This window comes from Chionomys nivalis, chromosome 23, assembly GCF_950005125.1.
Source record: "Chionomys nivalis chromosome 23, mChiNiv1.1, whole genome shotgun sequence".
NCBI lineage: Eukaryota > Metazoa > Chordata > Mammalia > Rodentia > Cricetidae > Chionomys > Chionomys nivalis.
In genome coordinates this window covers 39,598,177-39,610,812 of record NC_080108.1, presented here as the reverse complement: position 1 = coordinate 39,610,812, position 12,636 = coordinate 39,598,177, and the positions used below count along the sequence as shown (strand labels likewise).

Sequence of the window (12,636 nt, the reverse complement as noted above, 5' to 3'; positions counted from 1 at the left end):
CACTGTGAGTGAGTGGCTAAGGTGCTGGGGAAACAGCAGGGCGTGGTCGGGACTGGAGGGCATGGCACAGGTAACGTGTGCCTTCACACAGCTCCAGGTTACACGTGTAGTCACGTATAAACGCCATCGCCAAGTGGTTAGGGTTTTAGGGGAGAGTGGAACTCAGACAACGACAGATCCTCAGGCTTATTTTGTTGACAAATTTCTTAACCACTGTCCCTACATAGCCCCAGTTCCTGATTTTTGGATGTTAACTAGTTAAAAAAAAATTTGGCTTCACTGTCTGGCACAAGGAGCCACTTGTTTCTGGGGCCACTGAACCACGACACTTTGGCTTTGGACTGTGGTACCTTCTTTGTGGAGTTGAAGTTGTTTACATATGTGTGTGCTCATTTGATGTTTGCAGAGTCCCCAGCAAGGACTGTGTGTGTGCTCTGTATAGTGAGATGGCTGAGGGCTAACACGGTGCTGCTGTCAGGAAATGGTTAGTGGTGCAGGACTGAGCAGAGCCTTCTCATCCTCCCTGCACTGATCAGCTTCTCTTTCTTCTTGACTGCCCCACCCCCATGCTCTGCTCTCTACCTTCTCCTGGTGTTAGGGTGAAAACTGTGCCACCTTTGTTCCCCCGGGCTCCTGCTGGTCTGCTTTGTTCTAAATTTGCACTTAACACATTTGATTTAATTAAACTGAACATAGCCCCTTTGTGGTGGTTTCTGCTGCCACTCCCACTCCCACCCGTGTCATAGGTCCTCTTTAGTGGCTTCCACATGGAGGCCACACACCAGGTGTGAGTCTTTGGTGGTTTGTCCTTCTCCAGAGTGGGCCAAGCTGGCGGTGCCTTCTTAGATGAAGGATTTCAACTCCACTTGGGCTGCACTTGTTCCTTTCACCTTGCTGGCCAGGGTGCCAGAGATGTGGAGAATTCTCCGGAAAAAGGATGCACCTTTAGACATGACTGCTGTCTCAGTTAGGGCACCTTCATGACCAGAATCAAGCTGAGGAGGGAAGTCAGGGCAGGAGCTGATGCAGAGGTCACCGAGGAATGCTGCCTACTGGCTTGCTTCCCTGACCTTTTTCTGTCGGCTTACTGGCTGTGCCTGAACTGATATTTCACCTACACCTGCGACCCCGTGGACCCACAGTCAGCACCCTGCCAGCCACTTAGTCCTGCGGCCCCGGCTCTGCTGCTGCCATGATATGTAGGTTTAAACCAAGTCTCTATCGTTCTACTTAGCAATAGAGACTTGGAAGTCAGATGTGGGAGTGAAAAGCTGCTACATCAGAGAGGCCAAGAAGCAAACAGCTGACCTTTTTTTTGCTGGAGACCTAGCAAGAGACATGTCTCTCCACTTATCCCAAACCGAAAAGAAAAATGCAAAACTCCAAGTCCCACCCTACACTTTCCTGTGTCTTTCTATCTATTTTTCTGTCTCCTCTGGACTCTCTATGGCTAGTTCCGGTCAACTCCTTGCTGGCTCCACCCCCTGAACCAATGTTGATTTTATTTAATTAATGCAAACACAAACTCTGGGTTCACAGTTTGACAGAATATCCCACAACACTTCCCCCTGGCTTGCTCAGCCTGCTTTCTAAGCATCCAGGACCACTAACCCAGGGATAGCACTACCCACCTCGGGCAGGGCCCTCCCCCTCAATCACTAAGAAAGTGTCCTACAGAATCACCTGCCGGTTCTCTTCCTGAATGACTCTAGCTTATGTCAGCTTGGCGTAGCTAGCCAGCACAGCTGCCAAAGACTGTTGGCAAACCCTTGGGACAACTAGCCGAGAGTCAAGAGGGATTGTAGCCTGGCCCTGTTAGTGGTCACGGTTTCCAGATTTAATAATTCATCCCTCCTCTCTCTGAGCCTCTGCCCCTCAAAGCGCAAATAACTGAGTAGAACTCCCAGGCCTCTGAACACATGTCTAATTGTGCACTCACCTTTAACTGGCTTCACAGTGTTTTATTTATTCTTTGAGTATTTCATATAATATGCTATGATCATATTTTCTCCCAGATCCCCTCTCTCTTCCTGCTCATCCAATTTTATATATTTTTTCTCCTTTCAATGCCCCCACTGCTGAAATAAAGCATGTGGTTCAGTCTGTACTGGCTGACCACTCCTCCCCAGCTGAAATAAAGCATGTGGTTCAGTCTGTACTGGCTGACCACTCCTGGGCACAGGGCCCAACTGGAGTGTGGTTGATGTACCTATCCAATGTTACTTGATTGAAGAAAGCTGGTTTTTCCTTATCCCCAAAACTAGCAATTGCAAAGAACCTCTTGCTTACGGCTGGTCTCTGTTCCCACTTCTCCATGGTGGGTTTTTGTGTGTCTTGAGCTGTGGGTCTTCGGCATCCTGTCACAGTCTCTGAGTGCATATGTGTTTCCTTGAAGTCATACTCTACCTCTGGCTCTTACAGTCTTTCTACCCCTGTCCTACATAGCCCTGGACACCGAGGGGGAGGAAGGGTGTGATATAGAAATCCCATCTAGGGCTGAGCACTCCACTCGTCCAGTTGGGGATTTCCATGTTAATTACCATCTGCAGCAGGAAGAAGCTTTGCAGGTGTGGGGTTAGTGAGGCCTGACCTATGGCTATAGCAGTTTGTCACCAGGAGTCATTTACATTATAATATAGTAGGTTCCCTGTTCTTAGCTGTTTTAGCAGTGTCAGGTCTGGGCTCCATGTTGTGGAACAGGCCTTGGATCCAAAAATAATAAAGTAAAATAGTGAGGTGCTGGGTCACTCCTGTACTGTTGGGGCCACTTTTGTTACTGCAGCTCGCAGGGTTTGTAGCTGGTGAGACTGATGATTACTCTGCACAGCACCTTCCAGCCTTAATAATGCTAGCCAGTAGGGGCGGAGCTTCAGGTCAGTCTCCACGTCCTGTGGCGTGAGTATGTGGTATCTCAGCAATAGGATCTTACCGTCAAGTTCTGGAAGGTAACCAATAGCGTGGGATTATGTTTGGGCATCTAAGTAAAAAGATTCATTGTCTCTCTAAAGATCTCATGTGCTCTTTGTAGAATTCAAGCAACATATAAAAAAAGAACATGACCCTAAAAGGGAAAATGGCCTAGAGGCTGCTGGACACACAGCAATGCTCAGAGCCACATGGCAGTAGGAGAGCAGAGATCCAGTCTGTGCTGGTTTAAAGGTAGCTGTGCACCCTGGTGTTCCCCCTCCTAGAGACACACACCTGAAACTTTAACCCACTGCTTCAGAACTTGACCCTAGAGCTGTGTTGGTGGCTGGAAGTTGATACCAGAGCTTTTCCAATATTTCGGTCCTGTAAAATTGAGTAACAAACAGATATAAACAAGAACATTTATTATAATTGGTAGTAGTATTATTTATTTAAAAGAAAAATGGCCTCAAATCCTGCTTCCCTGGGATCAATCCTGCCTGCCTGAGATCCTGTCCACTGTAAGGATTAGCAGTGTGGGTCCAGTTGTGTAGGTCAATGATGGCTGAGCACAGAGGGAGGAAGAGTCTAGAAGGATAAAGACAAATGCTTGACATCGGGGAACAAGCCACATCTAGTCTTCCGTGAGTCAGAGAAGACATTACAGCCCCAGTGGCGTCTTGTCAGTAACGTGTTTCTAAGAGGTTCTCCTTGGGCGCCACTCTGTTGGTGGAGCTGCTGGCTGGCTGCTTCCCGCCACCCGGCTAGCTTTACCAGAAATAATTACACGGAAACTGTATTTTTTTAAACACTGCTTGGTCCATTAGTTTTAATCTCTTATTGGCTAGCTCTTACATATTGATCTAACCCATTTTTGATATTTTGTGTAGCTCCACGAGGTGGCTTACCAGGGAGATCTTAGCCTGCCTCTGTCTAGAGTGGGAATCATGGCGACTGCCCTGACTCGGCTTTCTTTCTCCCAGAATTTTGTTCAGTCTACTCCGTCTACCTAATTTTCTGTCCTATTAAAGGCCAAGCAGTTTCTTTATTTAACCAATAAAATTAACAGATAGAAAGATGACCCTCCTCCATCAGTGGCCAGGCAGAGATGCACTGTGTGGTGACCACATGTAGCAAAGGCATTCTCAGGTCGTGTGTGATGGACTTTATAGAGAAGTAACAGCTGGTATCTTCATAGCCAGGGTGCATGTACCATGTGCAGCTGAAGGCAGAAGGCAATGACCACATCGAACGGGCACTGCCCCACCATCGGGTAATTGAGGTGAGTAAATGACTGTGCCTTGGCCTCCCTGGTCAGAGACCCATTAGTGCTCCTCCAGGGTAGGGCTGTAAATCCCAGTTCAGGAGTAAGGGGCTTCTTTTTGTTTATGTGTGCGATGTGCATACATGTATACACATGAAGATGTGTGTAGGAGCCACGTGCATACATGTATACACATGAAGATGTGTGTAGGAGCCACAGGTTGATGGACATTCTCCCTGATTGTTCTCTGTTTACTGAGGTAGGGTCTCTTGCAGAACCTGGAACTCACTGACTAAGCTAGCTTGGCCAGCCAGCTTGCCCTGGGGATCTTTGTGTCCCCTTCTTGAGTGCTGGGGTTACAGAGTAGCTACCACACCCACCTGTCTTCCTTCAGTCCTGACACTGCAGCGAGCGTCATCTCTGCTTTTTAAAGCTATGTAATATAGTTTGTTTATTCTTTGAGAATTTCATATGTATATACAATATATTTTAATCATATCCACCCTCTTTCCTTCCCTCCCTCCCTCCCTCCCTTCCTCCTTCCCACCTTCCTTCCAATTCCCCTCCAATTCCTCTCAAACCCCTTGCCAAGCTCCTGTCTTTTATTTCAATGGGCCCTGAGGCAGTGCTGTCCATACATGCACATGGATGTCTGGCCATCCATTGGAGCAGGGCTGCCTGCCCATGGCCACACCCCCAAAGGAAACTGCCAGTAGCTCCTGCACTGGGTCTTGGGCTCCGTCATTCTGTCCTTCCATCTGCTACATGTGCAGCTGAATGCAGCCGCTATGAGCTCATGAGCGCACTGACCATCTCATGCCCAGAGGTAGCGCTTCATGACTGTCCTTCCCACAGTGTCCCCCGAGTCTTACAGTGCTGTTGGGGAGTTGATGCAGATGTCCCATGTGGTCACGAGCACTCACAGTTGCTTGTTCTCGACTTTAATTAGCTATGAGTCTCTGTGCTGACCACTGCCACTGCAAGAGTGAGCTTCTCGGCCCGCAGTAAGAGCAGCGTCGGTCTGTGGCATAGACATGAGTATCCAGAGGCCGTTTGGCCGCATGACTACTTGGTAACACAACAGTAGTGGGTTTTCCTTTAGAGCCTGTAGCCTCCCCACCATGTGCTTTTGAACCAGGTCACCGCAGCAGGTGCTCAGACACTGTTAAAGTGCTGTTCCTCCCTCTGACTAGACTGGAGGGCTTCTGGGCACAGAACTGCCTGGAGAAGCCTGAAGGCACTGGGCATAGAGCGGTGGGCTCTGTGGGACTTGTGACCTGGGAACTGGGTTGATGGTCGGCCATTTTAAACAGTTGGGCCCCTGCTGCTCACACCGGAGTGCTTCATGATCTGCCTGTCACCCTCTGGTGGCTCAGGCCAGGTTCTAGGGTAGCGGTGCAGACTGCAGTCAGGCAGGGCTCCACATGCTTTCACAGTGTGTTGGCGGGCAGTGAAGACTTAGAACATAAGCACACACTTGTGTCGTGCCATGCCGTGTGTGTGGGCAGGTGACCGCAGACAGACAGACCCATTCCTTTCCTGGGATGGGCAGGAGCTCCTGCAGATGCTCAGTGTATCCCTGTCTCTTCAGGTTGGGAACAATGACGTGGATGACGTGAACATCATAGTCTTCCGGCAGATCAACCAGTTTGACTTGAGTGGAAATGTGGTCACTTCTTCTGAGTATCTTTCTACTTTGTGGGTAAGACCAGCACCTTTCAGGTTCAGCAGGAGACATATTTGTCCCAGCTAGGTCTGGCTTTAGCTTGCTACAGAGGGACCTGCCAGACAACTACCACACCTGGATATGGACTGATTACCAAGTGATGGGGAGAGGCCAGTGTGGGGTAACAGAATGTCAGCCCACAATCTGGCCAATGGCAGTAGAGCTCCATGAAGGCTCAGCACAGTGGCGTGCCCACTGAAGGATAACGTTAGACAGCCTCATACAGGCCACTCTGACCGAGTCAGGCAGTCTGGGAGCTGCCCATCGTGCTGTCTTGACCACACATAGCACTCCCATGTCCCCAGAACCTTTCTCGAGCTCCACAGGAAATGTAGAACTTTTATAAAAAGACCTATGATTTCTGGGAGGGTCTGGGCATTACACTTAGAACGCAGTGAAGGTTTGGCCTCTGATTGGCTCTTGGCACTGGATGTAGTCGGGACTGGATGGCATCTGCGTGGGTGGGGAGATAGTGTCAGAATGCTCTGAAGGGAAGTGTGAGCTGAATGGTCACTCCTGCCAGGGAGGGGCTGGTGCCGAGGTGACGATGGCACCACAGCTAATGTCACCTGGTTGTTGCCATGCTAGAATTTTGACTCAGGGTTCAAATCACTTTTCAGGGTTTTAGAAAAGCTAAAATCAGAGTCAGCTGAAATCACATGTTCTTTAAGGTAGCCAGTGAATTAATATTTACCTGCAATACTGAATCCAGCCAAAGAGCACAGACGTGGTCCTGGGCATGGCCTGGGGGCAGGCAAGGACCCAGCGCTCATAGCCTCTGTTGTGGGCCAGGACTGAGTCTCACTCCTGCACCCCAGGGATGGTAGGGAGGATGGCCGCTGTCATTGCAGATGAGTGCAGAACCGAAGGCTACAGCACACACTTGTAGTTAGGTCCCATGGGGAGATAAGTCTGTATGGCCCTGGGTGCCTTCAGCTCTCTGGAGCTCTGGAGGCTTGGGCCTTTGTCCTCAGGACTGGTGGCATTGTTTATAGTGTGCTTTTTGCACACTTGGCATGTGGAAGCCGTTTTATTCATTCTTTGCCATGATGGCATTAATGTCTGTTTAAAATCTGCCTGAACTTGCCTTCTCTGCATGGCTCACACCAGAATCTGTATCCTGAGGCCTGGTTGGTCACATCAATCACATTTTCCCATCCTGCCTGAGAGGTTGTCCCCTTGTGAAGACGCCACCTCAGGGTCATGAGCATCTGCCCTCTCCCTTTCTGTCCCCAGGTGAAGCTGTTCAGAAGCGAGAATCTTGACAACCCCATCCAGACGGTATCCCTGGGCCAGTCGCTTTTCTTCCACTTCCCACCGCTGCTCCGAGATGGCGAGGTAATGCCAGGCCCGGGCACCCAAGCCTTATTAGTGACTCAGTTTAAACACCGCTCTTCAGACATGAACCCTGTTGAGGAACAGGAGGGTGGGATCTGCAGGGGTGAGTCTCTCAGGTCACTGGTTTTCTATTTACGGAAATAATGCGTATTTTAGCAAGAGATTTTGAAATTAAAACCATCAGACATAATCCCAGCATCCAGAAATAAGGAGCGAGAGGGGTTGATTGGTTTCCTTTGGGGTTTTTTTGGTATCTGTATTGTGTGTGTGCGTGTGCATGTGTGTGCGTGTGTGTGTGTGCGCGTGTGCCAAAAAGTACAGGTATTCTGCCAATTCAGAGCTGCCCCTGCTTGGCACATTGTTTGTGATCTGTGCTTTTCAGGGAAGGAACTGCCATCTGTCTGCTCTTTCATTGCACGCTGCCCAGTGGTTGCTTGTGGCTCTGCTGTTGGGAAGTACTGTAATTGAACCAGGGCACCCTCACTCTTAGTGCCCTGGACCCACTGCCCATCTTTCTCTTGGACTCCTTGGTCTCATGATGGTGCTTTTCTCCTGTGTGGCAAGCCACTTACTGCTCTCAGGTTTTCCTCTATTGCTATATATCGGACCAGGGCCTTACACGTGTCTGGCAAGCTCTGTCCCACTGAGTGGCATCCAGGTCTCTGTGTTTGACAATTACAGTGTGTCTCTAAGTCCTATCCATTTGGCATTTTCTGGTCTTTGGTCTGGGTTTCTGTCTTCCACCCCAGAGTTGTCACTTACTGTCTCTGCAAGTTCACTTGAGCGCCTTTGCAGAGAACTTGGTTTTGTGGCTTTAGCTTGGGGCTGTTCTCTGTGAGCCTAGGGTGTGGTGTTCTATCCTGTCGCTCCTTCCTACCCCAGTGGGGCTGCTACATGGTGCCCTTCCGTGTGTATGCTGGTGGCAGCTGTCATGGAACAAAGGTTGTTGCCCACTCTCTCCACACAGTAGTATTCCCTACCTCTGGAATCTCTGAAAATAGGGGTTATCACTCTCGTCTTCCCATTGTCGTGGTCACCATGACCATGGTAGAGATGTCAGTTTTATAGAACTTGCCAGTCATGAGCCAATGAAGTCCCAATCCCAGCTCTCAACCTTGGTTTACGTTACTGCCGGCATCCATGGCTCCATCACACCCCTTTTCATCAGAATCACCTGTAAGAACCTGGGTGCTTCTTGAAGGACTGTGACTTCCCAGGTTGAATATGTTCATAAAAAAGTTGTCAGAAGATGCTGGCTCAGAGCCACTGAGGCCTATGACTCTTAGAGCTTGAAAGTTAGTGACCTTGGGTTGGATGCACAGACTTGGGGCTTCTTTACAAAACGTAAAGTGCAGTGCGTGGCTGCATGTGTCCCCTGCTCTGCCTGAGCTGCCTGTCCTACACCAGCAGAACTACGTTGTGCTTCTGGACTCGACGCTCCCCAGATCCCAGTACGACTACGTCCTTCCACAAGTATCTTTCACTGCAGTGGGCTACCACAAGCACATCACTCTGTTTTTCAGTCCCACGGTAAGTAAGAGTGGCGGGCATGAGCAGTGCTCTCTAGGATTCCTTGGCTCCTCCTAGGTTGTTTTCCCATCTTGGATCCCCCTAGACACCTTTCTTCCATTCCCTGCACTGGTGCCTGTTACGAGAAGCTAGTCGTGGGAGGGGGGAGCAGAATTGCTCACATCAGTGGCCTGGGGTTTGAGGGAGAGAGACACCATTTTCCTATGGCCGGTGTCATTGCATTCCTTCATTAGGACACTCCAATCTGTAGCTTCACAGGTAGTGCAGAGGACACAGTCAGCAGGCATGGATACAGTAGAGCCGGAATAGTTTGACCACTACATGCAAGGAAAACAGCAAACAGGTTGACAAGATGCCCATGGGTAAAGAACCTGGTCAGTTTTCAGCCGCTGTCGTAGGTGGCTTCAGTGTCCAACAAAGCTGGTGTGTGTGCTCTCCATTCAGGAGATCATTGGGTTGGTTTGGGAGCTTGTGTATGGTGGAGTCACTGAATTTAGTAGAGATGTCAGTGGTGGGAGAGATGGGGTCTGAGAGTGGAGCCCCAGAAACTGTTACAAAAGTGAAGTCATGCCATCGAGGCAGGTCAGCAGGTAAGTATTGCGGACGTCGCTGCGTGGGTATAGGTTCATGTGAGTTAGTCAACAGAAGGCTCAGAGACACCTTTAGAATGAACTTAGCCTTTGGTGGCCGCAGGGTCCCCACCCTCAGTGGACTGAAGCACTTTCCCTTCGCCCAGGGCATTTTTATTTCCCCGCATTTACACTTTAACCAGTTGATTTCCATATGCTCAAGACAACCCAACTGAAGCCTCCAAAAATACAGCCAAGTGCAAATTCTCAGTAAATTGTATCACGATTTTCTGGGTTCCTCTGAACCAAGTTTTGCGTAGGGTTTGTATCCTTGGGGAAACTCTCAGACAAGATTCACGTAGGGTGACAAAAGGCATCTGTGACACAGAGAATGGTTAGGGCTGAGTGCTAACTCCTGAGCTAGGCCAGGTGTGGCCCAGCGGGGGTTAGGGCTATAGGGCTAGTTGCTAACTCCCTGGCACCAGGCCAGCAGGAGATTCGGCTATAGGTAAGGGCACTCACCACCATGCTTGATGACCTGAGTTCAGTCCTGGAACTCAGCGGTAGAAGGAGAGCAGCAGCTGTCACAGGTGACCACACATGCATGGCGCATGCAGACACACTCGAGAACACACATACTCCACACTAAATCAATGGGAACATTCTTTACTGCTATGGAGGTGGTCATGGCTTCTGGGGAAAGTAAGAGTTTATGTTTCTTTGAGATGCCTGGGGGTCGCTAGATTTCAGAGCTGCACTGTTCTCCGTGTGTGGAGGCATGGTGTGTCTTAAACTGCTCAGACTACTAAAAAATCCACAGTAGACCAGGGGGCTGGCCAACAGCATCTGCTCCTCATAGCTGTAGAGGTTGGGATGCGCAGTGAGTGCCAGGCCCACTGTGCCTCATACGTGCTGCGTAGATGGGTGAGCCGGTTCATCTCAGCCTGACTTAGGAGGGCGCTGACCCCACTCATGAAGGCTCTTCTCTTAATCACCCCCTGAAATTGGTGTCTCCAGACCTTTCTGTCGGTATGTCACATTGGTTCAGAAGTGGCAGGTCTCAGCAGAGTAATCTGGGGGAGACAGTGTTCATAGCCACAGCAGCCCAGTGTGTCCAGCTCCTCCCCTGGCATGGACGTGCAGCTTGCTGTGGTTGTCTGCTCTGTCATACGTTCTTTGGAGTGTCTGTCAGTCTGTCTTTGGCTGGACAGACTGGAGTTGCTGAGTCAGGGATGTAGCTCCACTGGTAGAGTCCTTGTCTGGCACACACAGAGCTCTGAGTTGGATACCCAGTCGCAGCAAACAGGCGTGCTGGCACAGGCCTTTAATCTTAGCTCTCAGGAGAGGGGCAGGAAGGTCAGAGGTTCAAGGTCATCCTCAGCCAAAGTGAGTACACTTGTGCTAGTAAGAGAGAGTTCCAAATCTGAGTCTCGGGGGTTTGCAGGCTCAGGTGGTTCACACCCACACCCTGGTTAGTTTCTTTTTGGATGCCAAGGAATGATGGGTAATCTTGGGTACCAGTGTGGGTGGTGGCTGAGTGGTTGAAGCTCTGGATGACAGTGTTGATGAGTGTGAGAACTCACAAGGTGTCATGGCTCTCTTGCAGAGGAAGCTACCTGAGCAGGACATTGCACAAGGGTCCTACATCGCCCTGCCCCTAACACTGCTGCTCCTGTTGGCGGGCTACAACCATGACAAGGTAGGGAAGCTGAGCTGCATGAGAAGGCAGGTGTCAGGAGATAGACCACCGGGAGTGTGTCCAGTGTCACAGAAGTTACAGAGGGGACCAGGCAGCTGTGCTGGGGTCCCTATGTCTCCTTCGGGGGTTATTAGCTACAGTGACATCATTTCTAATCCTTAGGCTCAGGCCAGGTGCTGCCCCAGAGAGAGGTAGTACGAGTAAAACATCTGGAGTGAAATATCCCGGCCACCGTTCTGCAGACTCTGGGGTCTCACGGTCTCTTTCCTTCCAGCTCATCCCTTTGCTGCTGCAGCTGACGAGTCGTCTCCAGGGAGTCAGAGCACTTGGCCAGGTGTCCTCTGATAGCAGTGGCCCAGAGGACATGAAGAGACAGACCAAGAAACAGAAGACCAGACGCACGTGAGGAGGACTGAGGCCCGTCCCTGCGGATGGCACAGCCAGGGCTACCACCTGCCTGGGGACAAAGGCACATGCTCACTCTCTGCAGGCAGGCCCTGGGCCCCGTGACTACTCCGTTGGTGTCCTGCCTGTCTGTCCTTTCCTGTGTAGCCCTGTGGTGCAATGCGATGAATGGACCCTCCTGTCACCCTGCTGAACACAATTTATTTTCTGAGTTGAAGATAATTTATTATTATTATTTTTGTCAGAGAAGTATTTAAGCCTAGCTGGTGGCGTGAGACCGTAACTCAAATCTTCCACATTCGTTTGCAAGAAGAGTCCAGTAAACATGGCCTTTGTCTGCATGGTGAAGTACCTGCTGGGCCTTCCCCAAAATCCCCTCTGAACTTGGCCCTCTGGAAGCTGCAACAGCATCTGTCCACACGAGAAGGATCTGTCAAGAGCAGGAATGAATAAAGTCACCCACTCATTTGTGATGTAGCTCATCTCAGATAATCTTCAGGGGCTTGATGTAGTGCTGGGTGCATGCAGAACACATGAGCATTCAGCTCCAGTGACTCCACAGAAGCCATGGGGATTATGGGGATTATGGCACAGCCAGCCTGGCTGAGCTGAGGCTCACTCTTCTTCCCGGGACACATAGTCTAGATTCTAGAGTCTAGAGAAGCCAGGAAGACTTCATAGTGTGAGGCTTTAAAATTCTTTTACTTCTTGGGGTGTGTGTGTGTGTGTGTGTGTGTGTGTGTGTGTGTGTGTCACACAGACCATTGTGTGGGTTTGCTTGCTGCACAGGGCTGCTGAGTCACGCGAGCCTCTGGGACAGACGAGACATATGTTTCCGACTCACTCCCAAGTGGACACAGCAGGGAAGGAACCCCTTAAAGTTTAAGGGGCTTTAAATGTTAGTGGGCTCCGCCCCGCTCCAGAAGGGCCGTTGTGTAGCAGCTTCACTGTGTCACTCGTGGGTCACCATTGATGGTGGTCAGCCTCCTTTCTCTGTCCATTTGAAAGTGGAACTTGGCCTGTTCTCACTTCCTGCATTTGTTGGATCTATGGGACAGAACCCTAGTTTCCCACGGGAAGTAAACATTTCTATCTAGTGGGTGTGGACGGCACAGTCTGTGACTGTTGAGACACTTGGCTGTGTCAAGCTCTTGGAGTTGGTGGAGCACTTGCCTAGCATCCCCACGGCTGGGTTCCA

At 50.2% G+C, this 12,636-nt stretch overlaps 1 protein-coding gene across 2 annotated transcripts in view; it reads left to right on the top strand.

The window, feature by feature from the left end:
- Nucleotides 1-12,148, top strand: part of LOC130865175 (BOS complex subunit NOMO1) — a 56,554-nt gene extending 44,406 nt beyond the window's left edge. Inside the window, exons 26-31 of one of the 2 annotated variants that reach the window (XM_057756045.1) lie at nucleotides 4,106-4,189; nucleotides 5,763-5,873; nucleotides 7,134-7,235; nucleotides 8,643-8,765; nucleotides 10,941-11,033; nucleotides 11,308-12,148. In XM_057756045.1, the coding sequence (XP_057612028.1) occupies nucleotides 4,106-4,189; nucleotides 5,763-5,873; nucleotides 7,134-7,235; nucleotides 8,643-8,765; nucleotides 10,941-11,033; nucleotides 11,308-11,439 (645 nt within the window). In that variant the 3' untranslated portion in view covers nucleotides 11,440-12,148. The remainder of the gene's footprint in view (nucleotides 1-4,105; nucleotides 4,190-5,762; nucleotides 5,874-7,133; nucleotides 7,236-8,642; nucleotides 8,766-10,940; nucleotides 11,034-11,307) is intronic. The other variant, XM_057756046.1, reaches the window with a different exon arrangement.
- The last annotated feature ends 488 nt before the right edge of the window (nucleotides 12,149-12,636 follow it).